General features: G+C 48.2%; 1 protein-coding gene across 1 annotated transcript; it reads right to left on the bottom strand.

The window, feature by feature from the left end:
* Positions 1 to 15381: 15381 nt before the first annotated feature.
* Positions 15382 to 17310, bottom strand: LOC138782899 (uncharacterized). The gene is made up of 2 exons (XM_069956844.1): positions 17284 to 17310; positions 15382 to 16380 (listed from the first exon to the last, which is right to left on the bottom strand). The coding sequence occupies exons 1-2, from the start codon at positions 17308 to 17310 to the stop codon at positions 15382 to 15384; spliced, it is 1026 nt and encodes a 341-aa protein (XP_069812945.1).
* Positions 17311 to 23513: the final 6203 nt, after the last annotated feature.

Here is a 23513-nt window from a genome sequence, read left to right as displayed (position 1 = left end):
AACAAGCTGGTGTGGGGACCAGGTGATGTATAGTCTCCGGCGGCTGTGGGGTTAACGGGGTGGGCGGCGGCCAAACTTCAGGCTGTGCATCCCTGCTGCAAGTTTGTCTGCCATTGAGTACACAGAGCTGGGATCCGCAGTGAGAAACTCACTGTGGATGCTGCAAGCGTGTTTGGAATTTGGGCCAATATCGCCCAGTCCTACCCATTATCCAATTTACCTCCACTACTACACCCTTTCTCCACTATACCTCCACTACTACACCCTACCTAGATGTAGGCACAAAGAAAATCTCCTATATAATATGGGGGGATAGATTAACATATTGAGGAAAAATAATTATATGGGGACACGGTTGGGGAGGGATCTCTGTTACACTGGAAAACAAAACAGTTTTTGTCTGAAATATTATTAGAATATTATCTGATACTACAGGAAAAAATTGTTTTGTTTTATTAAAAAAAAAATCAATTTGTCCACGATTTTTATAAAAAGCGAGATTTTTTTAAAATCAATGTTGCCAAGCCCTAATTGACGCTAAACATTAATTTAGTAAACATTGAACATACATCACATGTAACCAGATATTTCCTAGTGTAACGTGCATTTATCTCCCCCTCAGATACCGTGCCAACATTGGCGCTATTTTACTGTGTGAACCTCTAATCTCATCAGCAGACCCCAGCACCCCCCCCCCCCCCCCCCCCGGACCGGATAGCTTCCACCCTCACCCCTCACCCCCAGGCCCGAACAGCAGGCGCCGGATCACCCGGCCTGTAGCAATCCTGGTTTCAGAAGTACAACTCTCATCACGCCTCTGTTGGCAGGTCATGATGGGAGTTGTAATTCTGCATCCTGTGGCCATCCAGGTTGCAGAAGTACAACTCCCATCATGCCTTGATAACAGGTCATGATAGGAGTTGTAGTTCTGCAGCCTGTGGCTATCCAGGTACACTAGGGGCTGTGTGTTGGCATACTATTTTCTTCCGTCCGTGTCAGTTTTTACTGTCAGAAAATCCTGATCAGGAGGCCTCAAAAGGCATCAGGAAAGTATTAGGATTTCCTGACAGTAATCCGTTTTTACCTTCAGGAAACCATCAGGAAAAGCCATCAGGATTTCCTGATGAGGGGTAAAAAAAAGTGATTTCAATATGGTGTAGTATGCCAACATACATCACAAGTACCTACATCGCCCCTAGTGTAGCCTGCCACTGCATTTCCCTTGTGTACTCTGCCACTGTGTCCCGCTCGTGTAACCTACCACCGTCACCCCTCGTGTACCCTGTCACCGTCTCCCCCTCATGCCACATGTCATCCTCTTATGTGTTGCAGAACTACAACTCACATCATGGACTGTCAGGACATGATGAGTTTTAGTTCTGCAACCTGAATGGTCACATGTTGCAAAACTACAACTCCCATCATGGATTGTCAGCAGGACATAATGGTAGTCGTAGTTTTGCAACCTGAATGGCCACAGGCTGCAGAACTACAACTCATATCATGACCATCGTCAGTCATGCCCAGTGGCAGACGATGGCAGCGGCAGGAGTGAGTACCGGGGTATGAGATGTGCGGCCAGGCCACCGGCTCCCGGGGGGCGGGGTGCGATCACGCCAGCGGCTGCTGAGGTCCGGGGGTCGGGCACCGAAGGGGTTTGGCCCAGGAGGTCGGGCGGCGCTGGTGAGGTCCGGGAGGGGGGAGGAGGCACCAGGAGCTCGGGGGTTATAGGTCCCGGGGCAGAGGCAGGAGAGCCGTGAAGATCTGAGCGGCAGGAGGCTGGGGCAGCCCAGGAGCAGCGGCAGCAGGAGGACGGGGGAGCCGACTGGTGGGTGAGAGGGGTACGCGCAGGGAGAAAGGAAAGCGTCCAGGGTTCGGGCGCTCCCATAGACTTCTATGGGAGCGTCCGTACCATGTTTCCGGATAAAAATAGGACAGGTCCTATAAAATCCGGATCTATTTTCCAAAACGGACAACCTTCCGGAAAAATCTGGAGGGGTGTCCGTGACTAATTAAAAGTCTATGCGTACGGAAATCCGTCCGGATTTCCTGATAGGAAATCCGGATGGTTTTTCCGGATGTGTGAAGGGGGCCTTAGTCTCTGAGACTTGATGTTGGAAGTTTACAACTATTGTATTACAGTATAGGTAGTATATAATTGTACACTCACCGGCCACTTTATTAGGTACACTTGGCCAACTGCACGTTACCACTTATTTTTTAATCAGCCAATCACATGGCGGCAACTCAGTGCATTTAGGCATGTAGACATGGTCAAGATAATCTCCTGCAGTTCAAACCGAGCATCAGTATGGGGAAGAAAGGTGATTTGAGTGCCTTTGAACGTGGCATGGTTGTTGGTGCCAGAAGGGCTGGTCTGAGTATTTCAGAAACTGCTGATCTACTGGGATTTCTACGCACAACCATCTCTTGGGTTTACAGAGAATGGTCCGAAAAAGAAAAAACATCCAGTGAGCGGCAGTTATGTGGGCGGAAATGCCTTGTTGATGCCAGAGGTCAGAGGAGAATGGGCAGAATGGTTCCAGCTGATAGAAAGGCAACAGTGACTCAAATAGCCAACCGTTACAACCAAGGTAGGCAGAAGAGCATCTCTGAACGCACAGTACGTCGCACTTTGAGGCAGATGGGCTACAGCAGCAGAAGACCACACCGGGTGCCACTCCTTTCAGCTAAGAAAAGGAAACTGAGGCTACAATTTGCACAAGCTCATCAAAATTGTACAGTAGAAGATTGGAAAAACGTTGCCTGGTCTGATGAGTCTCGATTTCTGCTGCGACATTCGGATGGTAGGGTCAGAATTTGGCGTCAACAACATGAAAGCATGGATCCATCCTGCCTTGTATCAACGGTTCAGGCTGGTGGTGGTGGTGTCATGGTGTGGGGAATATTTTCTTGGCACTCTTTGGGTCCCTTGGTACCAATTGAGCATGGTTGGAACGCCACAGCCTACCTGAGTATTGTTGCTGACCATGTCCATCCCTTTATGACCACAATGTACCCAACATCTGATGGCTACTTTCAGCAGGATAATGCGCCATGTCATAAAGCTAGAATCATCTCAGACTGGTTTCTTGAACATGACAATGAGTTCACTGTACTCAAATGGCCTCCACAGTCACCAGATCTCAATCCAATAGAGCATCTTTGGGATGTGGTGGAACGGGAGATTCGCATCATGGATGTGCAGCCGACAAATCTGCGGCAACTGTGTGATGCCATCATGTCAATATGGACCAAAATCTCTGAGGAATGCTTCCAGCACCTTGTTGAATCTATGCCACGAAGAATTGAGGCAGTTCCGAAGGCAAATGGGGGTCCAACCCGTTACTAGCATGGTGTACCTAATAAAGTGGCCGGTGAGTGTAATATAGGTTATAGTATTAAAAGATAAGTCTTGCTACCCAGGCCGATGGTGGCCCAATAATAACAGTAATTGAGCGTAGATCTGCTAGATTATCGCTCGTTTACTGGCCCTATTACACGGCCCAATAATCGTTTAGCAAGGGCTGCATGGACATTATTACCGATATCCTTCCTGCCCTTGCTGCAACTGTATACATTACCTCTCCATGGTCCAGGGCTCTTCTTGCGCTCTGCTTCTCCCCCAGTCCCGCACCCTCCAGCTTCAGAGCGGCATGTCTCTGCTGTCTCAGGTAGGAGAGTGCAGTATGGCTAGGTAATGTATGCACTTTGCATATGTTTAGGAGCCTGCTGCGCAACACTACTACACACAGCGATGCGCAGGCGGTGACCAAAAATTATAGATCCAAAACTAGGGTGTTGAGCGATATTGACCTAAATTAATATTGCTGTTTTTCCCACATGTAGACGTGGTAACGATAATTGAACAATATTTATGCCACGCCCCTTTGCATGACAAACCCACCTGGTCGTGCCAACCTGGGGATATTTTTCTCTAAAGGTAAAAAATAGGTTTTTACTGAGCAGCAACCCAAGGCTGTTCCAATTGCGTCTGTTGTCATTATGAAGGGGTCTCAGCAAATACCTGAACATGTATATACAGGCATTACAGCTATGTACACACCACAGTACGTGTATATACAAGTATACAGCTATGTACACACAACATGACGTGGATATACAGCTATGTACGCACTACAGAACGTCTATACACAGGTGTAAAGCTATGTACTACATAGCTGTATATCTGTATATACACGTCATGTAGTGTGCATAGCTGTATACCTGTGTATACACATCCTGTAGTGACTTTAGTACTGTGTCTACAAGTCCTGTAGTGTGTATATAGTATGGACACTACAGGGTGTGTGTGTATATACAGCTATGCAGATCCCCACCCACTATTGCTGGTCCAATCTTCCTCCTATTTCCAATAAAAACACATGCACACTCAGCTACGCTGAGCATTTATGTGTTTTTGAAGATCACAAGAGACAGCTGGAGGTGGAGCAGGGGCATAGCTAGGATTCATGGGGCCAAATGAATTCTATATGAGCCTGCCCGAATCTCTGGTAATGCATCATAAAGAGGGGCACATACATCATATCTCCCCCCCCCGGGTACACATGCTTCGGCTGTCACTTCCCTACACCCCAGACAGCCACTGAACCAACCACAACTCTGCCAGGACGTTATCTGTGGTATTTCTTATCCGACGCCACATCCTCAGTCCCCTCATGTCAGCGCTTCCACCCTGCCTGGGTTATTATATTCTGCTGCCCATAGAGACGCACAGGGCAGTGGATGAGAGATCCCCTGCCTCAATAGTATAACTGCTTGAAGCATCATATCTCCTCCTCCGACACACATGCTTCTCACATGGCTGTCACCTGCCAGCACCCTAAACAGCCGCTGCACAGGTCTCAAACTGCACTGAGCACACACGCTCCCCTGCAGGTAGTTTGTGCACGGAGGTCCCCGGTTTCTGGAGGAAGAGGCCGCAGGCAGCACGGGATCAGGTTATGCCATCGCTGTGGGTGCTGGAGCTCTAAAGCAAGATCGGGGGGGTGAAGTGCAGACCCACAATCCCGCTGTACAGCTCCAGCACCTGCAGCAATAGCATCACCCAATCCTGTGGTCCCTGTGTCCTCCTCCTCCAGAAACCGTGGACCTCCGTGCACAAACTACCTGCAGGGGAGCGTGTGTGCTCAGTGCCGATTGAGACCAGTGCAGCGGCTGTCCAGGGTGCTGGTAGGTGACAGTCAGGTGAGAAGCATGTGTGTCGGAGGAGGAGATATGATGCTTCAAACAGTAATAATATGGAGGCAGGGGATCTCTCATCCACTGCCCTGTGCCTCTCTATGGGCAGCAGAATATAATAACCCAGGCAGGGTGGAAGCGCTGACATAAGGGGACTGAGGATGTGGCCGTCGGATGACAAATCCAACAGATACCGTCCTGGCAGAGTTGAGGTTGGTTAACCAACGCCAGAGCCGGTATCGGTATTTTCAAAGTATACCACCCATCCCTAGGGAGGTTGTTATATGTTCATATTTTAAAACATTAATAAATTCCAGCATAGTAAATAATTCTTTGTATCACTAATACTAGTAAATTTTTTACTATATATATATATATATATATATATATATATATATATATATATATATATAGTGGTGCCTTGGATTACGAGCATAATTTGTTCCGGGACTGTGCTTGTAATCCAAATCCACTCTTATACCAAAGCAAATTTTTCCATGAGAAATCATTGAAATGTAGACAATTGGTTCCTCACCCCAAAAATCATTTTATAATCTTTATAGCAGCAGTGTGTATAGCTGAGTGTGAGTGCAAGCACATTATAGCAGGAATGGAGAGGATGGGAAGCACAAGGACTGATAGAGACTGCAGGGAGCATGAAGGAATGAACAGGGCAGATGTGGACACAGTATAGCAGCACTCTCTGTCCGGGGAGAAAGGGGTTAAAGCTATAAGAGATTACTCCCCACAGTCCTGTCCCCTGATGCAAGTCCCAGCCTAATGTGGATCTGCTATAAATTGGAAGGTGAGAGAGGCTTCCTGGGTCAGAGTACTGTGCTGCAGACTCCGCTATGCAGGCCATGCCCCTCCCCCACTCACGCTCCCACCTAAGGAGCTCTTAAACCAAAGCAATGCTCTTAAACCAAGTCTCAATTTTGGAAAACTGTGAGCTCTTCTTGCAAAACGCTCTTAAACCAAATTACTCTTAAACCCAGGTACCACTGTATAAGTAGTACATGACCCCGAGTCTACATAACCCCTAGTATACAGTACATAAACCCTAGTATACACTACAAAACCAATAGTATACATAACCCCTAGTATACATAACCCCTATTATACAATACATAACCCCTAGTATACAGTACATAACCCCTGCTCTGAACAGTTCCTGACATGGACAGAGGTGGCAGCAGAGAGCACTGTGTCAGACTGGAGAGAATACACCACTTCCTGCAGGGCATACAGCAGCTGATAAGTACTAGAAGACTGGAGAGAATACATTAGGCTTTATTGAACATCGGAAAAAGCGAGGTTCAATTGAACGCGAACCTAGCTGGACCTTCCACATTTGCTTGCTGATGTCTTCATGGTCCGTGCGGAAGGAGGAGACATCCTGGGGACCACCTGGGTAATAGGCCTAAGTAATAGGCTGTATACCGGAATTCCAGGCGGCCCCCGGGATGTCTCCTCCTTCCGCACGAACCATGAAGACATCAGCAAGCAAATGCGCAATGTCCGGCTAGGTTCGTGTTAGATCAAACTTAGCTTTTTCCGATGTTCAGTCAAGCCTAGAATACACCACTTTCTGCAGGACATACAGCAGCTTATAAGTTCGGGAAGACTTGAGATATTTTAAAAGAAGTAAATTACAAATTTATGGCACTTTTTGGCACGTTAAAAAAATGAAAGAACCTTTTTTTTTTTTTTTTAGTAAACAACCCCTGAATCTGATTCAGTAAATACATTTTGTACCGATTATCTCTCATATTTCTGCTGTAAATGAGACCATTATATCCAGGACTCAATGTGTATAGAGGTGACCAGTGAGCTGACATCCAGACGTGATGGATGCATGCTGCTATATACTGATCCCCTATGTATGGAGCTATATAATAATCCCCTCTGCATGCAGCTATATACTGATCACCCCCATCCATCCTGTATCCTCCTGCTTCCTCTTCTCGGTGGCTGCAACTGTTATTACATATGAAGCAATTATTAGCATGGCGTTGCTGCGGCTTAGATGGGGCAACCCCGGCTTCCCCTCCCAGGTCTCATTAGCACCATGCTGGCCATTCACCGTGGGGTGGGGGGCGGGGGGAGGGGAACGGAACGGAACAGGAGCTTTCTTGTGTAAACACTTATATATACATATAGAAGGGAATGACCCCCATCTAGTGCAAGACAAAACATTGCGCAGAGCGGGCAGATAACCCTAACCCATAGTACCACTGTATGTATGTGTGTGTGTGTGTGTGTGTGTGTGTGTGTATATATATATATATATATATATATTTTTTTTTATCGCACATAATCATATACACTTTATATTTTAAAAACAAATATTGTATTATCAAAACATTACTACAACCTGCTAATCATCAATATAGTACAAATTATAAAAAATAATAATTGAAGAACCAAAAAATAATAAATATTTTTTTTATTAGTGACCAACACACAAAACATAAAATATATTACTTTATTAGTGATCCAAATAAAAATAAATAAATTAGTTTTTTTTTATGAAAAGAAAATAGAAAAAGATAAGATTATAATTTTATTAGTGACAAAAACACACAGAATCTGAAAATAAAAAGAAATGAGGTATGCACATAAACCTGCAAAATATTCTTTAGTAAATGATAAATTTAACTGAACTGATTGAATAAAATTTTTTTATAACATAATACAGGTGTGTGTGTGTGTGGTACGTGTAAGGTGGATGGTTGTAAGCGTGCCTGACTGGTGGCAGGCTGGTGAGCGTGCCTGACAGGCGGGAGTGTACATGACAGGTGTGTTTATGACAGGCGGCTGGTTGGTGAGAGTGCATGCCAGGTGGATGGTTGGTGAGCGTGGATGGTTGGTGAGCATGCATGGCAGGTGGATGGTTGGTGAGCGTGCATGGCAGGTGGATGGTTGGTGAGCGTGCATGGCAGGTGTGTGTACAAGGGGGGGGGGGAACGAAACAGGAGGTTTCTTGTGTAAACACTTATATATACACATATAGAAAGGAATGACGTCCGCTCCGCAACCCCCATCTAGTGCAAGACAAAACATTGCGCAGAGCGGGAAGATAACCCTTACCCATGGTACCAGTGTGTGTGTGTGTGTGTGTGTGTGTGTGTGTGTGTGTGTGTGTGTGTGTGTATATATATATATATATATATATATATAATTTTTTTTATTTTTTTCCCAAATAATCATATACACTTTATATTTTAAAAACAAATATTGTATTATCAAAACATTACTACAACCTGCTATTCATCAATATAGTACAAATTATAAAAAATAATAAATGAAGAACCAAAAAATAAAATAATTTTTTTATTAGTGACCAACACACAACACATAAAATATATTACTTTATTAATGATCCAAATAATAAATAAATTAGTTTTTTAATGAAAAGAAAATAGAAAAAGATAAAAGATTATAATTTTATTAGTGACAAAAACACACAGAATCTGAAAATAAAAATAAATGAGGTATACAAATAAACCTGCAAAATATTCTTTAGTAAATGCTAAATTTAACTGAACTGATTGAATAACATTTTTTTATAGCATAATACAGGTGTGTGTGTGTGGTACGTGTAAGGTGGCTGGTTGGTGAGCAGGTGGTGAGTGTAAGGTGGATGGTTGTAAGCGTGCCTGACTGGTGGCAGGCTGGTGAGCGTGCCTGACAGGCGGGAGTGTACATGACAGGTGTGTTTATGACAGGCGGCTGGTTGGTGAGCGTGCATGACAATTGTGAGTGTGCATGACAGGTGGATGGCTGGTGAGCGTGCATGGCAGGTGTGAGTGTGCATGACAGGTGGCTGGTTGGTGAGCGTGCATGGCAGGTGTGAGTGTGCATGACAGGTGGATGGTTGGTGAGCGTTCATGGCAGGTGGATGGTTGGTGAGCGTGCATGACAGGTGTGAGTGTGCATGACAGGTGGATGGTTGGTGAGCGTGCATGGCAGGTGGATGGTTGGTGAGCGTGCATGACAGGTGTGAGTGTGCATGACAGGTGGATGGTTGGTGAGCGTGCATGACAGGTGGATGGTTGGTGAGCGTGCATGGCAGGTGTGAGTGTGCATGACAGGTGGATGGTTGGTGAGCGTGCATGACAGGTGGATGGTTGTTGAGCGTGCATGGCAGGCTGGTGAGCGTGCATGGCAGGTGGATGGTTGTTGAGCGTGCATGGCAGGTGTGAGTGTGCATGACAGGTGGATGGTTTGTGAGCGTGCATGACAGGTGGATGTTTGGTGAGCATGCATGGCAGGCTGGTGAGTGTGCATGACAGGTGGATGGTTGGTGAGCGTGCATGGCAGGTGTGAGTGTGCATGACAGGTGGATGGTTGGTGAGCGTGCATGGCAGGTGTGAGTGTGCATGACAGGTGGATGGTTGGTGAGCGTTCATGGCAGGTGGATGGTTGGTGAGCGTGCATGACAGGTGTGAGTGTGCATGACAGGTGGATGGTTGGTGAGCGTGCATGACAGGTGGATGGTTGTTGAGCGTGCATGGCAGGCTGGTGAGCGTGCATGGCAGGTGGATGGTTGTTGAGCGTGCATGGCAGGTGTGAGTGTGCATGACAGGTGGATGGTTTGTGAGCGTGCATGACAGGTGGATGTTTGGTGAGCATGCATGGCAGGCTGGTGAGTGTGCATGACAGGTGGATGGTTGGTGAGCGTGCATGACAGGTGGATGGTTGTTGAGCGTGCATGGCAGGCTGGTGAGCGTGCATGGCAGGTGGATGGTTGGTGAGCGTGCATGACAGGTGTGAGTGTGCATGACAGGTGGATGGCTGGTGAGCGTGCATGACAGTTGTGAGTATGCATGACAGGTGGATGGTTTGTGAGTGTGCATGGCAGGTGTGAGTGTGCATGACAGGTGGATGGTTGGTGAGCGTGCATGGCAGGTGTGAGTGTGCATGACAGGTGGATGGTTGGTGAGCGTGCATGACAGGTGGATGGTTGTTGAGCGTGCATGGCAGGCTGGTGAGCGTGCATGGCAGGTGGATGGTTGGTGAGCGTGCATGACAGGTGTGAGTGTGCATGACAGGTGGCTGGTTGGTGAGTGTGCATGGCAGGTGTGAGTGTGCATGACAGGTGGCTGGTTGGTGAGTGTGCATGACAGGTGTGAGTGTGCATGACAGGTGGCTGGTTGGTGAGCGTGCATGGCAGGTGTGAGTGTGCATGACAGGTGGATGGTTGGTGAGCGTGCATGGCAGGTGGATGGTTGGTGAGCGTGCATGGCAGGTGTGAGTGTGCATGACAGGTGGATGTTTGGTGAGCATGCATGGCAGGTGTGAGTGTGCATGACAGGTGGATGGTTGGTGAGCGTGCATGGCAGGTGTGAGTGTGCATGACAGGTGGATGGTTGGTGAGCGTGCATGGCAGGTGGATGGTTGGTGAGCGTGCATGGCAGGTGTGAGTGTGCATGACAGGTGGATGGTTGTTGAGCGTGCATGGCAGGCTGGTGAGCGTGCATGGCAGGTGGATGGTTGGTGAGCGTGCATGACAGGTGTGAGTGTGCATGACAGGTGGCTGGTTGGTGAGTGTGCATGACAGGTGGCTGGTTGGTGAGCGTGCATGACAGGTGGATGGTTGGTGAGCGTGCATGGCAGGTGTGAGTGTGCATGACAGGTGGCTGGTTGGTGAGTGTGCATGACAGGTGTGAGTGTGCATGACAGGTGGCTGGTTGGTGAGCGTGCATGGCAGGTGTGAGTGTGCATGACAGGTGGATGGTTGGTGAGCGTGCATGGCAGGTGGATGGTTGGTGAGCGTGCATGGCAGGTGTGAGTGTGCATGACAGGTGGATGTTTGGTGAGCATGCATGGCAGGTGTGAGTGTGCATGACAGGTGGATGGTTGGTGAGCGTGCATGGCAGGTGTGAGTGTGCATGACAGGTGGATGGTTGGTGAGCGTGCATGGCAGGTGTGAGTGTGCATGACAGGTGGATGGTTGGTGAGCGTTCATGGCAGGTGGATGGTTGGTGAGCGTGCATGACAGGTGTGAGTGTGCATGACAGGTGGATGTTTGGTGAGCATGCATGGCAGGCTGGTGAGTGTGCATGACAGGTGGATGGTTGGTGAGCGTGCATGGCAGGTGTGAGTGTGCATGACAGGTGGATGGTTGGTGAGCGTGCATGACAGGTGGATGGTTGTTTAGCGTGCATGGCAGGCTGGTGAGCGTGCATGGCAGGTGGATGGTTGGTGAGCGTGCATGGCAAATGTGAGTGTGCATGACAGGTGGATGGTTTGTGAGTGTGCATGACAGGTGGATGTTTGGTGAGCATGCATGGCAGGCTGGTGAGTGTGCATGACAGGTGGATGGTTGGTGAGCGTGCATGGCAGGTGTGAGTGTGCATGACAGGTGGATGGTTGGTGAGCGTGCATGACAGGTGTGAGTGTGCATGACAGGTGGATGGTTGGTGAGCGTGCATGGCAGGTGTGAGTGTGCATGACAGGTGGATGGTTGGTGAGCGTGCATGGCAGGTGTGAGTGTGCATGACAGGTGGATGGTTGGTGAGCGTGCATGACAGGTGGATGGTTGGTGAGCATGCATGGCAGGCTGGTGAGCGTGCATGGCTGGTGGATGGATGGTGAGCGTGCATGGCAGGTGTGAGTGTGCATGACAGGTGGATGGTTTGTGAGCGTGCATGACAGGTGTGAGTGTGCATGACAGGTGGATGGTTGTTGAGCGTGCATGGCAGGTGTGAGTGTGCATGACAGGTGGATGGTTGGTGAGCGTGCATGACAGGTGGATGGTTGTTGAGCGTGCATGGCAGGCTGGTGAGCGTGCATGACAGGTGTGAGTGTGCATGACAGGTGGATGGCTGGTGAGCGTGCATGACAGTTGTGAGTATGCATGACAGGTGGATGGTTTGTGAGTGTGCATGGCAGGTGGATGGTTGGTGAGCGTGCATGACAGGTGTGAGTGTGCATGACAGGTGGATGGTTGGTGAGCGTGCATGGCAGGTGTGAGTGTGCATGACAGGTGGATGGTTGGTGAGCGTGCATGGCAGGTGTAAGTGTGCATGACAGGTGGATGGTTGGTGAGCGTGCATGGCAGGTGGATGGTTGGTGAGCGTGCATGGCAGGTGTGAGTGTGCATGACAGGTGGATGTTTGGTGAGCATGCATGGCAGGCTGGTGAGTGTGCATGACAGGTGGATGGTTGGTGAGCGTGCATGGCAGGTGTGAGTGTGCATGACAGGTGGATGGTTGGTGAGCGTGCATGACAGGTGGATGGTTGTTGAGCGTGCATGGCAGGTGGATGGTTGGTGAGCGTGCATGGCAGGTGTGAGTGTGCATGACAGGTGGATGGTTTGTGAGCGTGCATGGCAGGTGGATGGTTGGTGAGTGTGCATGGCAGGTGTGAGTGTGCATGACAGGTGGATGGTTGGTGAGCGTGCATGGCAGGCTGGTGAGCGTGCATGGCTGGTGGATGGATGGTGAGCGTTCATGGCAGGTGGATGGTTGGTGAGCGTGCATGACAGGTGTGAGTGTGCATGACAGGTGGATGGTTGGTGAGCGTGCATGGTAGGCTGGTGAGTGTGCATGACAGGTGGATGGTTGTTGAGCGTGCATGGCAGGTGTGAGTGTGCATGACAGGTGGATGGTTGGTGAGAGTGCATGGCAGGTGGATGGTTGTTGAGCGTGCATGGCAGGCTGGTGAGCGTGCATGGCAGGTGGATGGTTGGTGAGCGTGCATGACACGTGTGAGTGTGCATGACAGGTGGATGGCTGGTGAGCGTGCATGACAGTTGTGAGTATGCATGACAGGTGGATGGTTTGTGAGTGTGCATGGCAGGTGGATGGTTGGTGAGCGTGCATGGCAGGTGGATGGTTGGTGAGCGTGCATGGCAGGCTGGTGAGTGTGCATGACAGGTGGATGGTTGTTGAGCGTGCATGGCAGGTGTGAGTGCATGGCAGGTGTGAGTGTGCATGACAGGTGGATGGTTGGTGAGAGTGCATGGCAGGTGGATGGTTGTTGAGCGTGCATGGCAGGCTGGTGAGCGTGCATGGCAGGTGGATGGTTGGTGAGCGTGCATGACACGTGTGAGTGTGCATGACAGGTGGATGGCTGGTGAGCGTGCATGACAGTTGTGAGTATGCATGACAGGTGGATGGTTTGTGAGTGTGCATGGCAGGTGGATGGTTGGTGAGCGTGCATGGCAGGTGGATGGTTGGTGAGCGTGCATGGCAGGCTGGTGAGTGTGCATGACAGGTGGATGGTTGTTGAGCGTGCATGGCAGGTGTGAGTGCATGGCAGGTGTGAGTGTGCATGACAGGTGGATGGTTGGTGAGAGTGCATGGCAGGTGGATGGTTGTTGAGCGTGCATGGCAGGCTGGTGAGCGTGCATGGCAGGTGGATGGTTGGTGAGCGTGCATGACACGTGTGAGTGTGCATGACAGGTGGATGGCTGGTGAGCGTGCATGACAGTTGTGAGTATGCATGACAGGTGGATGGTTTGTGAGTGTGCATGGCAGGTGGATGGTTGGTGAGCGTGCATGACAGGTGTGAGTGTGCATGACAGGTGGATGGTTGGTGAGCGTGCATGGCAGGTGTGAGTGTGCATGACAGGTGGATGGTTGGTGAGCGTGCATGGCAGGTGTAAGTGTGCATGACAGGTGGATGGTTGGTGAGCGTGCATGGCAGGTGGATGGTTGGTGAGCGTGCATGGCAGGTGTGAGTGTGCATGACAGGTGGATGTTTGGTGAGCATGCATGGCAGGCTGGTGAGTGTGCATGACAGGTGGATGGTTGGTGAGCGTGCATGGCAGGTGTGAGTGTGCATGACAGGTGGATGGTTGGTGAGCGTGCATGACAGGTGGATGGTTGTTGAGCGTGCATGGCAGGCTGGTGAGCGTGCATGGCAGGTGGATGGTTGGTGAGCGTGCATGGCAGGTGTGAGTGTGCATGACAGGTGGATGGTTTGTGAGCATGCATGGCAGGTGGATGGTTGGTGAGTGTGCATGGCAGGTGTGAGTGTGCATGACAGGTGGATGGTTGGTGAGCGTGCATGGCAGGTGTGAGTGTGCATGACAGGTGGATGGTTGGTGAGCGTGCATGGCAGGTGTGAGTGTGCATGACAGGTGGATGGTTGGTGAGCGTGCATGGCAGGTGTGAGTGTGCATGACAGGTGGATGGTTGGTGAGCGTGCATGGCAGGTGTGAGTGTGCATGACAGGTGGATGGTTGGTGAGCGTGCATGACAGGTGGATGGTTGGTGAGCGTGCATGGCAGGTGTGAGTGTGCATGACAGGTGGATGGTTGGTGAGCATGCATGGCAGGCTGGTGAGCGTGCATGGCAGGTGGATGGTTGGTGAGCGTGCATGACAGGTGTGAGTGTGCATGACAGGTGGATGGTTGGTGAGCGTGCATGGCAGGTGTGAGTGTGCATGACAGGCGGCTGGTTGGTGAGCGTGCGTGCGTGGCAGGCGGCTGGTTGGTGAGTGGGTGGTGTGACTGGTGCACAACAGGTGGCTTGTGGGTAAATATTGGGCGATTGGTGACAGCTTGTGTGCTGGATGGTGTGTAGCACTTGAGGGATGACTTGTTTTCTTTATGTATTGTTCTTCTGAATATGATTACATATGCAGAAGAACAATACATATTAGCAATGTGGTAGCTGGGTGTGGGTGCTAGGTTGTACCTGGGTGGCTGCTGGCTGTTCCTCGGTGCTGGCTGCCTGGGTGGCTTCTGGGTGCTGGCTGCCTGGGTGGCTTCTGGGTGCCTGGCGGCTGGGTGGCTTCTGGGTGCCTGGCGGCTGGGTGGCTTCTGGGTGCCTGGCGGCTGGGTGGCTTCTGGGTGCCTGGCGGCTGGGTGGCTTCTGGGTGCCTGGCGGCTGGGTGGCTTCTGGGTGCCTGGCGGCTGGGTGGCTTCTGGGTGCCTGGCGGCTGGGTGGCTGCTGGGTGCCTGGCGGCTGGGTGGCTGCTGGGTGCCTGGCTGCTGGGTGCCTGGCTGGCTGCTCGCTGCTGGGTGCTGGCTGGCTGGGTGCTGGCTGCTCGCTGGCTGGCTGGCTAGCTGGGTGCTGGCTGGCTAGCTGGGTGCTGGCTGGCTGGCTGGGTGCTGGCTGGCTGGCTGGGTGCTGGCTAGCTGGGTGCTGGCTGGCTGGGTGCTGGCTAGCTGGGTGCTGGCTGGCTGGGTGCTGGCTGGCTGGGTGCTGGCTGGCTGGCTGCTGGCTAGCTGGGTGCTGGCTGGCTAGCTGGGTGCTGGCTGGCTGGGTGCTGGCGGGCGGCTGGGTGCTGACTGGCTGGGTGCTGGCTGGCTAGCTGGGTGCTGGCTGGCTGGGTGCTGGCTGGCTGGGTAGGTGCTGGCTGGCGGCTGGGTGCTGACTGGCTGGGTGCTGGCTGGCTAGGTGCTGGCTGGCGGCTGGGTGCTGGCTGGGTAGGTGCTGGCTGGGTGGGTGCTGGCTGGGTGGGTAGGTGCTGGCTGGGTAGGTGCTGGCTGGCGGCTGGGTGCTGGCTGGCTGGGTAGGTGCTGGCTGGCGGCTGGGTGCTGACTGGCTGGGTGCTGGCTGGCTGGGTGCTGGCTGGGTAGGTGCTGGCTGGGTGGGTGCTGGCTGGGTGGGTGCTGGCTGGCTGGGTGCTGGCTGGCTGGGTGCTGGCTGGCTGGGTGCTGGCTGGCGGCTGGGTGCTGGCTGGCGGCTGGGTGCTGACTGGCTGGGTGCTGGCTGGCTGGGTAGGTGCTGGCTGGCGGCTGGGTGCTGACTGGCTGGGTGCTGGCTGGCTGGCTGGGTGCTGGCTGGGTGGGTGCTGGCTGGCTGGCTGGGTGCTGGCTGGGTAGGTGCTGGCTGGGTGGGTGCTGGCTGGGTGGGTGCTGGCTGGGTAGGTGCTGGCTGGGTGGGTGCTGGCTGGCTGGGTGCTGGCTGGGTAGGTGCTGGCTGGGTGGGTGCTGGCTGGGTGCTGGCTGGCTGGGTAGGTGCTGGCTGGGTGGGTGCTGGCTGGCTGGGTGCTGGCTGGGTAGGTGCTGGCTGGGTGGGTGCTGGCTGGCTGGGTGCTGGCTGGCTGGCTGGGTGGGTGCTGGCTGGCGGCTGGGTGCTGGCTGGCTGGCTGGGTGCTGGCTGGCTGGGTGGGTGCTGGCGCTCGCTGGTGTCTGCCTCCGGCACTCCCGCTCCGCCGGGAGCACGTTCTGTCTCTTCTCCCCCCCTCCCCGCCGGGAACCCACTCCTCTTTCTCCTTCTGGGAACCGGCAGACAGGGAGAAAAAAAAAATAAAAAATAAAAATAGAAAAAAAATAGATAGTACTGAAAAGTACTGTTTGCTGCTGATTCAAACAGGGACCGGGTCACTGCTCGCTGCTCTCCGCTCTCTGCTCCCGCTCTCTCCGCTCGCTGCTCCCGCTCTCTCCGCTCTGCTCGGTATGTTGTAATACTGTTTAGGCGGTAATACAACATGCCGGGAAATTTGAATACAGCGCCTTTTATATTAGCGTGATCTCGCGAGATCACGCTAATATAAGCAATGCATAGCACTTATATCGCGCGCATAGCGCGATGTCAGTGATTGACAGCGGAGCGGCGGCAAAGGGATCATGTGACCCTAAGCCGCCGCTCTGCATGTCGGGAGCTTCCTGTCTCGCGCCGGCTCTTTTGAAAAGAGCCGGCGCGAGACAGGAAAAGAGAATGTGTATATTGCAAAAACGCGGGCCAAAAATGACATAATTCAAATTACAAATATTAATAAAATATTAATTTACACCTAAATAGCAAAAAAAAAATTTTTAAATTTCGGCCATGATTGGTTCTCTTTAAGGTTCAAATAGACTTGGTCTTGAAGGGGTTAATTACTACCTGTCCCTGTATCTGTATTTCTAAAATGCAGGAACTGTGACTCAGTGCCACAACAATTTTTAGCACTCTTCAGAATTCCATCTTGAAGCTATCAGCTGTTGCTGTTAGAGACTTGTTTTGGGCAGGACTGTCAATTGTCTGGAAATTTCTGAAGCTGAGGCTCATCCCACAATGCTTCTCCACAAGCTCTATGCCAGGCCCAGCATAGTCCAACCACTATGGTTCAGATAGTACTTTCCCATCTTGTTTAGTTCGTGGTTCTCTTTCTTTAACTCATTCTTTATTGTTTTACCTCAAGTATTTCTGTGTTAATATTCATTCTGAAACTATACATTCTGGAAGAAGTTTTGTTTTCAACATGTAATAACATTTTGTGGTACACATTAATAATGTTTAAACTGTTTTTGGCATAAGAAAATGTAAAAGGATTTTGTATCTTGGATCTTATCTTATAGCTTTTGCATCCCATCAGATTATTAAGTATATTGTACAGTTCATATAAAAATGGATAAATAAGATAAAAATCCCATAGCTTGAAGTAGGTACTTTGCAAAAAAAAAAAAAAAAAGCTTAGAAGGCAGAATCTGCTTCACTTTCCTTTATGGTTGGTCAACTAGAAAAATATGTACAGTATGGTCAAGGTTTTTCTATTTTTTAATGGGGATCTGTGGATGATATATATTATATAGTGGGTTTGTGAAAAATATAAAGAAGAATCAAAGCCAAATCAGGGCAAAAGGTAGGCCTCATGCATACAACCATATTACTGCTTTGTGCATTCTCTGCATTAACACATTGCATCTAGGGGATATATCCTCATAATATACTGTGTTTCCACAAAAACAAGACATCCTAAAATAAGACACCTTAGCTAGCCTACCGTCTAGCCAAAAATAAGGCATCCCCCATCCTAAACTAAGGCACCACCTGAAAGTAAGGCACCCTTCGAAAGTAAGGCTTCTAACCACTCACCTAATCCGCTCAGGGATCTTGACACCGGCGCCGCAGGCACACTGGTCCATAACCCCCACATCCACACGTTCCGACGTCCTGCTGCCCCGCTGTCTGTCCCAATGTCCCGTCTCATGCTCCTGGTCTCTTTGTCCTGCTGCACTTCAACAGGACATTGGTGAGTATGCCGGGAGAAAAGCCAAGGGGGGAGGCCAGGGGGGAGAGCCAATGGGGAAGACCCAAGGGGGAGACATAGACATAAGACATAGTGCCTCTTTGAAAGGAAAAATTTATGTAAGGCACTGTCTTATTTTCGGGGAAACACGGTAACAGGCATCATATGGCAGTAAGCAGAGTGCCTATGGTTCTGTAGTTCAGACTTTGAGGCAGTATATGTGCCCTCATTTAGGCTCCATACATATAGAACTGCTTGTGTCATAAGGCCGCAGAATGAACTTTTGCCTTTGTGGACTTCACAAGATCATATAGTCCAGAACTCTGTATGCCCCCTGTTCTAGGCGTGTATAGCACATTTGTGATTAGAAGATAGAAATTAAAAGATTCTTTTGTCAGGCTGACCTTCCACCCTGTGCTACAGAGATTTAAAGGTTAACAACTATAGTTTGCTGGCAGATATATATATATATATATATATATATATATATTACAGAGTTTTTTTGTTTACATTCCTCAGGGTTTTGGCCAAAAGTAAAGGTCTAGAAAAGTATGAGAACTGAACACAGGGAATGTGTATATAATGTGTTATATTACTTTATATCCATTATACAGGTCACGCCTGTCAAAGAGAAAGAAACAATCACTTCAAGACTGTATCAGTGAGTCAAGGCCAAATATATTGTTTTCTTCTGCTGCCAAGAGTGAAAGGAAAAATTATCCTAAATATATGTTTCTATCTGCAATTCATCAGTCCTATAAAATATGTCTGCACTTTTATTTTTGAGATTGTCCATTCCATTCATTTTCCTGACATTAGATCTTTGTCCAAGTGAGCTCTTATGGTTTTGGGCACAGCAGTATAAATAAGTGTGAAGTGGGCACTGTACATAGAAAGAGGGATCACACCGCTGTTGTGCAGACGGCTCTACACTGTCTATATTCAGATATGGACTAAGAGGGTGAAATGCTGGATGGCCTAAACATCTCTTACCAGTTGTTCTGGAGATAAAGTATATAACAGAATAAAAAGAAATACAGCATGGTATCTTCTACTTATATAAAATATAGGTTTTTATTCAAAGTGAATCCCATGAACATTTATATCTCTTAAAAGTAACAACAATGGTGCAAGATCAAGTGCCTGCATTCACATGGTTCGATTATCATTTAAATTCGAAAGATATAGCAATTTTTCACATGATAATCGTCCCGTGTAATAGGGCCCTTAAACACCCTTACTCATGGCTTAAGTACAAAATATGAAAGCAAGTAAAATAATGGCAGCAAGTGGGAATGGCCAAACCAGGTGCACCTCAATGTCACATTGTTGCAGCACCCACCACATATGAACCTGATTAATATCAAACACATTCTTATAAAATCACATGCACATCCATGAACCAACATGAGAAGAAAAATATTCACATGCAATCTAAATGGTGGAACCATCCAAGTATATACTATTGAAAAAAGCTGAAACTGTGAGTGAGTCACTGGATTAGAATCCAGTAATAAATCAGGAGTTCCCTAGGTAGATTCAATCCATGTAAGACACGAGTCCAGCTAGAACATCCACTATGCTTTGTGATGTCTAAGCATGCAATGTGCATTGTCTCCTCTAGGGGGTGTGCATATTTTTTCAGGTGCAAAGGTCTGAAATGATGGTAGACAGCCTTGGTGCATTTCCACAAAAGTATAAGACCCCACTGGTCAGGCAAATATAATCTAATGGCCTAAACAACACCATATAAAATATTGCAGCATGCAACACTGTTCTTCTGGTCAAAATGATGGACAAAACAAGGGAATCCAGAAGGTACTATTATAAATCAATGAAGTCCATCGGGCAATGTTGTACACCATCATGTGACAGGTCTATTACGGCTTAAATTCTCTGCTCATATGACAAAACTGAGAAACATGATTCCCAACAAAGATGTGACAGTACAATAAATGTTTTCAACTTAGCATGACTTACATTTGTTATTGTGTTTCTGCCTGTTTTGGGTGCTTTTTATTGCAAAGAAGCATTAATGCCTGAATTTAGAGCCTGAATTTTCACCATGCATATCATTGGTAAAAGTGCATAGAAAACTGGACATTGCTTACTGCTTGCCATCATTTAGCCACATTTATGAAATACAACTTTTTAAAATTGACATAAAAAAATATTAAAGAAATAATATCTACTCCCAAGCCCACCAGGATAAAGCCACAGTTTTTAGATTGACAGATAGAAGCCGGTACTTGTAACCTGGCCCAGCCCAAGTGTGTTTGACATCACCGGTGGTGCATTCTCTGATCTGTTCTTCTCTCTGTAGCTTGAAGCTATGATCATCTGCACTTATGTGCTTTGCCCAGCACAGGTTGTCATTAGAGCCAGTCAGGTTAAGCAGACAGAAGATAAGCAGAGCACACATGCAGACTGAGTTCTCTTAGTTGCCTCTAGTGATGACCTGTGCTAGGCAAAGCTTAAAGCCACTGGGAGAAGAGTAGGACAGAAAGCATGTGACATTAGTGGCATCCAAAGTGCTTGTGCTGTACATGTCTGTGGGTGTATAATGGTGGGCCTGGAAGCAGTACTTTAGAGTAAAGGAGCTAGACTTTGTATATTGTTTCTAAAGCTTATATTTCAATCCTGAAGCACTGGATGGCAATAAGAATTACATCTATGGTTTCAGGATAAGAAACCCTGTTGTACACTTTAGGTTTGCATTAGTGCCTAGCGGTGGGACTATTACACAACCTTAAAGTGTCCCTGTCGTTATAACTTTCAGGCTGCGTTCACACTATGTATATTTCAGTCAGTATATTTTAGTCAGTATTGCAACCAAAACCAGGAGTGGATTAAAAACACAGAAAGGCTCTGTTCACACAATGTTGAAATTGAGTTGATGGCCGCCATATAACAGTAAATAACTGCCATTATTTCAATATAACAGCCGTTGTTCTAAAATAACAGCAAATATTTGCCATTAAATGGCGGCCATCCACTCAATTTCAACATTGTGTGAACAGATCCTTTCTGTGTTTTTAATCCACTCCTGGTTTTGGCAATACTGACTGAAATATCTGACTGAAATATACATATACTGACTGAAATATATGTAGTGTGAACGCAGCCTCAAAATGTAAATTAACAGTAGATGTGATATAAAGCAAGTTTGCAATATACATTCATTATTTTTTTTAATTATCATGGAAAAAATGGCACTTCTTGTGTTCTCTTTTTTCCCCAAAGAGTCTAAATACAAGAAAACTTGTGTTTCCCAGGTCATCTCCAAAATCCCAGAGAGAAGGCTGTACTGGCCGGAATTCCTGTGTTTAGTCTCTTTTCTTTAACCAGCACAAGACTAAAAATCTGCCTTGAGGAGACTGGACCTGAATACAAGTAAGTACAGCTTTTTTTTTACAGCATAACAAAAATAAATAATGAATGTATATTGCAAAAATGCTTTATATCACATCTACTGTTGATTTAGGTTTTGAAAGCTATAATGACAGGGACATTGAGTAAAAGTCTACATCAATACAGTACACCGCAGTTTGCGAATTCTGTGGGAATCCTCTAAAGCAGTGCTTCTCAATTCCAGTCCTCAGGCCTCACCAACAGGTCATGTTTTGAGGATTTCCTTAGTATTTCACAGGTGATATAATTATACTTAGTGCATCAGGTATGAGCACAGGTGTCCTTTGTATGGGAAATCACTCAAAACATGACCTGTTGGTGAGGCCTGAGGTCTGGAATTGAGAAGCACTGCTCTAAAGCAAAGTTTGAGCTAATTAGCATAGCAACAACCTAGCTAACAAACTGAGCTTCATATACAACTACCAGCAGCACTTAAAGGGGTTTTTCCATCTGGGGAAGTTATGTCCTATCTAGAGTATACACAGGATAGGGCAAACTTTTTGTGTAATGTTTTAGTGACATAGCAGTGAATGGGGTTTTGTATTCATACAGTCTGATAAATATGTGTATTTCTATTCATCTTGAGATTTTCATGAAAAAACAAACAAACACATGACTTGAATACAACGTACATTGCCACGCCTTATCTGCAGCTTAGAATGTAGCCTGAACAATGCTAGATGTATGCAGAAAAGAATACATTGTACAGTCTGGTGTTACATCTCCCTCAGCAGATAGTAGCAATATATAGACTATCACGGTCAGCGCAGGATTCATTGTTACAGTCCTGTGACCTCAACTGCAGTTCCCCCCATGCCTGCTGTATTTGTGTCACTGAGCGCAAGTCAGGCCCATTAGCGCCACCTCTGGTTGAGCTGTAACAGATAATAGGACTTTGCTACAAGTACTGTATACTGGTTAAGGTATTTTTGGAATGAGTTGTATGCTCCGTTAATCTAAATAGCAATAAAGTCTGTAGCACACTTGTTTTGTAAATGCAATAAATTTTATTTAAATGCATAAAATGAGTAATATGTGCTTGCCTTTCTCATAAACATAGGTCCAGGTATATAGTTTGTTAATTTTAAAGAGGATGCACCATCAGGTACATCCTCCTTAATCTGACCAAGGGATAGATCGGCGCCATCACGGGGAAGCCGGTGCCGCAGTCAGTTTTTTGAACCGCGGCCCGGTTACCGTGTACGTCGCCGTTCTATCCACGGGTCCCAGGCCGAAGCTGAAGCACAGGAGGCGGGCTGGCCCGCCCCCAGTGGGAGGGTATTCCCTCCCCTCTATGACGCAGCTTTATAAGAATCAATGGAACCGCGTCATACAGGGGCGGGGGATTCCACCCATGGTACATCCTCTTTAAGCATCATGATGCAGCTTTATAAGAATCAATGGAGCCGCGTCATACAGGGGCGGGGGATTCCACCCATGGTACATCCTCTTTAAGCATGAATATAAGCATATAAATGTAGTAGGGACTGTTAGAAGTCTTGGCCTAGCCTAGGCCTTTTTCAACATTACTGTGAATAAAGGAAAAACAGTAATCAATATGTAACTATATATAAAGGGAAAAGAAATATGGATTACTGGTACAGTAAACAAAGTACAGTTGGATATTCATACAGCTGGATATGCAGTAATCGATCTGGGCGATACAGTTATACATGCTCTAGTAATATAAGAACAGTGTAGTAATGAACCAACACTGGCAGATGGACTGTAGGGTCAAGGTCCGAGAAGGGAATCAGCAAATTGGGTGAGGCAGGGAGAGACATAGAGAGATAATATAACCAATGCTGCACTTTGGGGCTTCTGAATTTCCGTACTGGGGATAGATTAGACAGAGTGGGCATGTGGAAACAGGACGCTGGCTATATGGCCATGAGTTACACGTCTGTGACGTCACTTCCTGTGATGCAATATGTGTATGCCCTGTGTGGAACTGCCGGACAGCCACATATGCAGTCGGGCGGTGA

The sequence above is a fragment of the Dendropsophus ebraccatus genome, chromosome 1, assembly GCF_027789765.1.
Source record: "Dendropsophus ebraccatus isolate aDenEbr1 chromosome 1, aDenEbr1.pat, whole genome shotgun sequence".
NCBI classification, from domain to species: Eukaryota; Metazoa; Chordata; class Amphibia; order Anura; family Hylidae; genus Dendropsophus; species Dendropsophus ebraccatus.
Note: the sequence above shows the minus strand (reverse complement) of the source record. Positions and strands in the feature narration are given on the sequence as shown.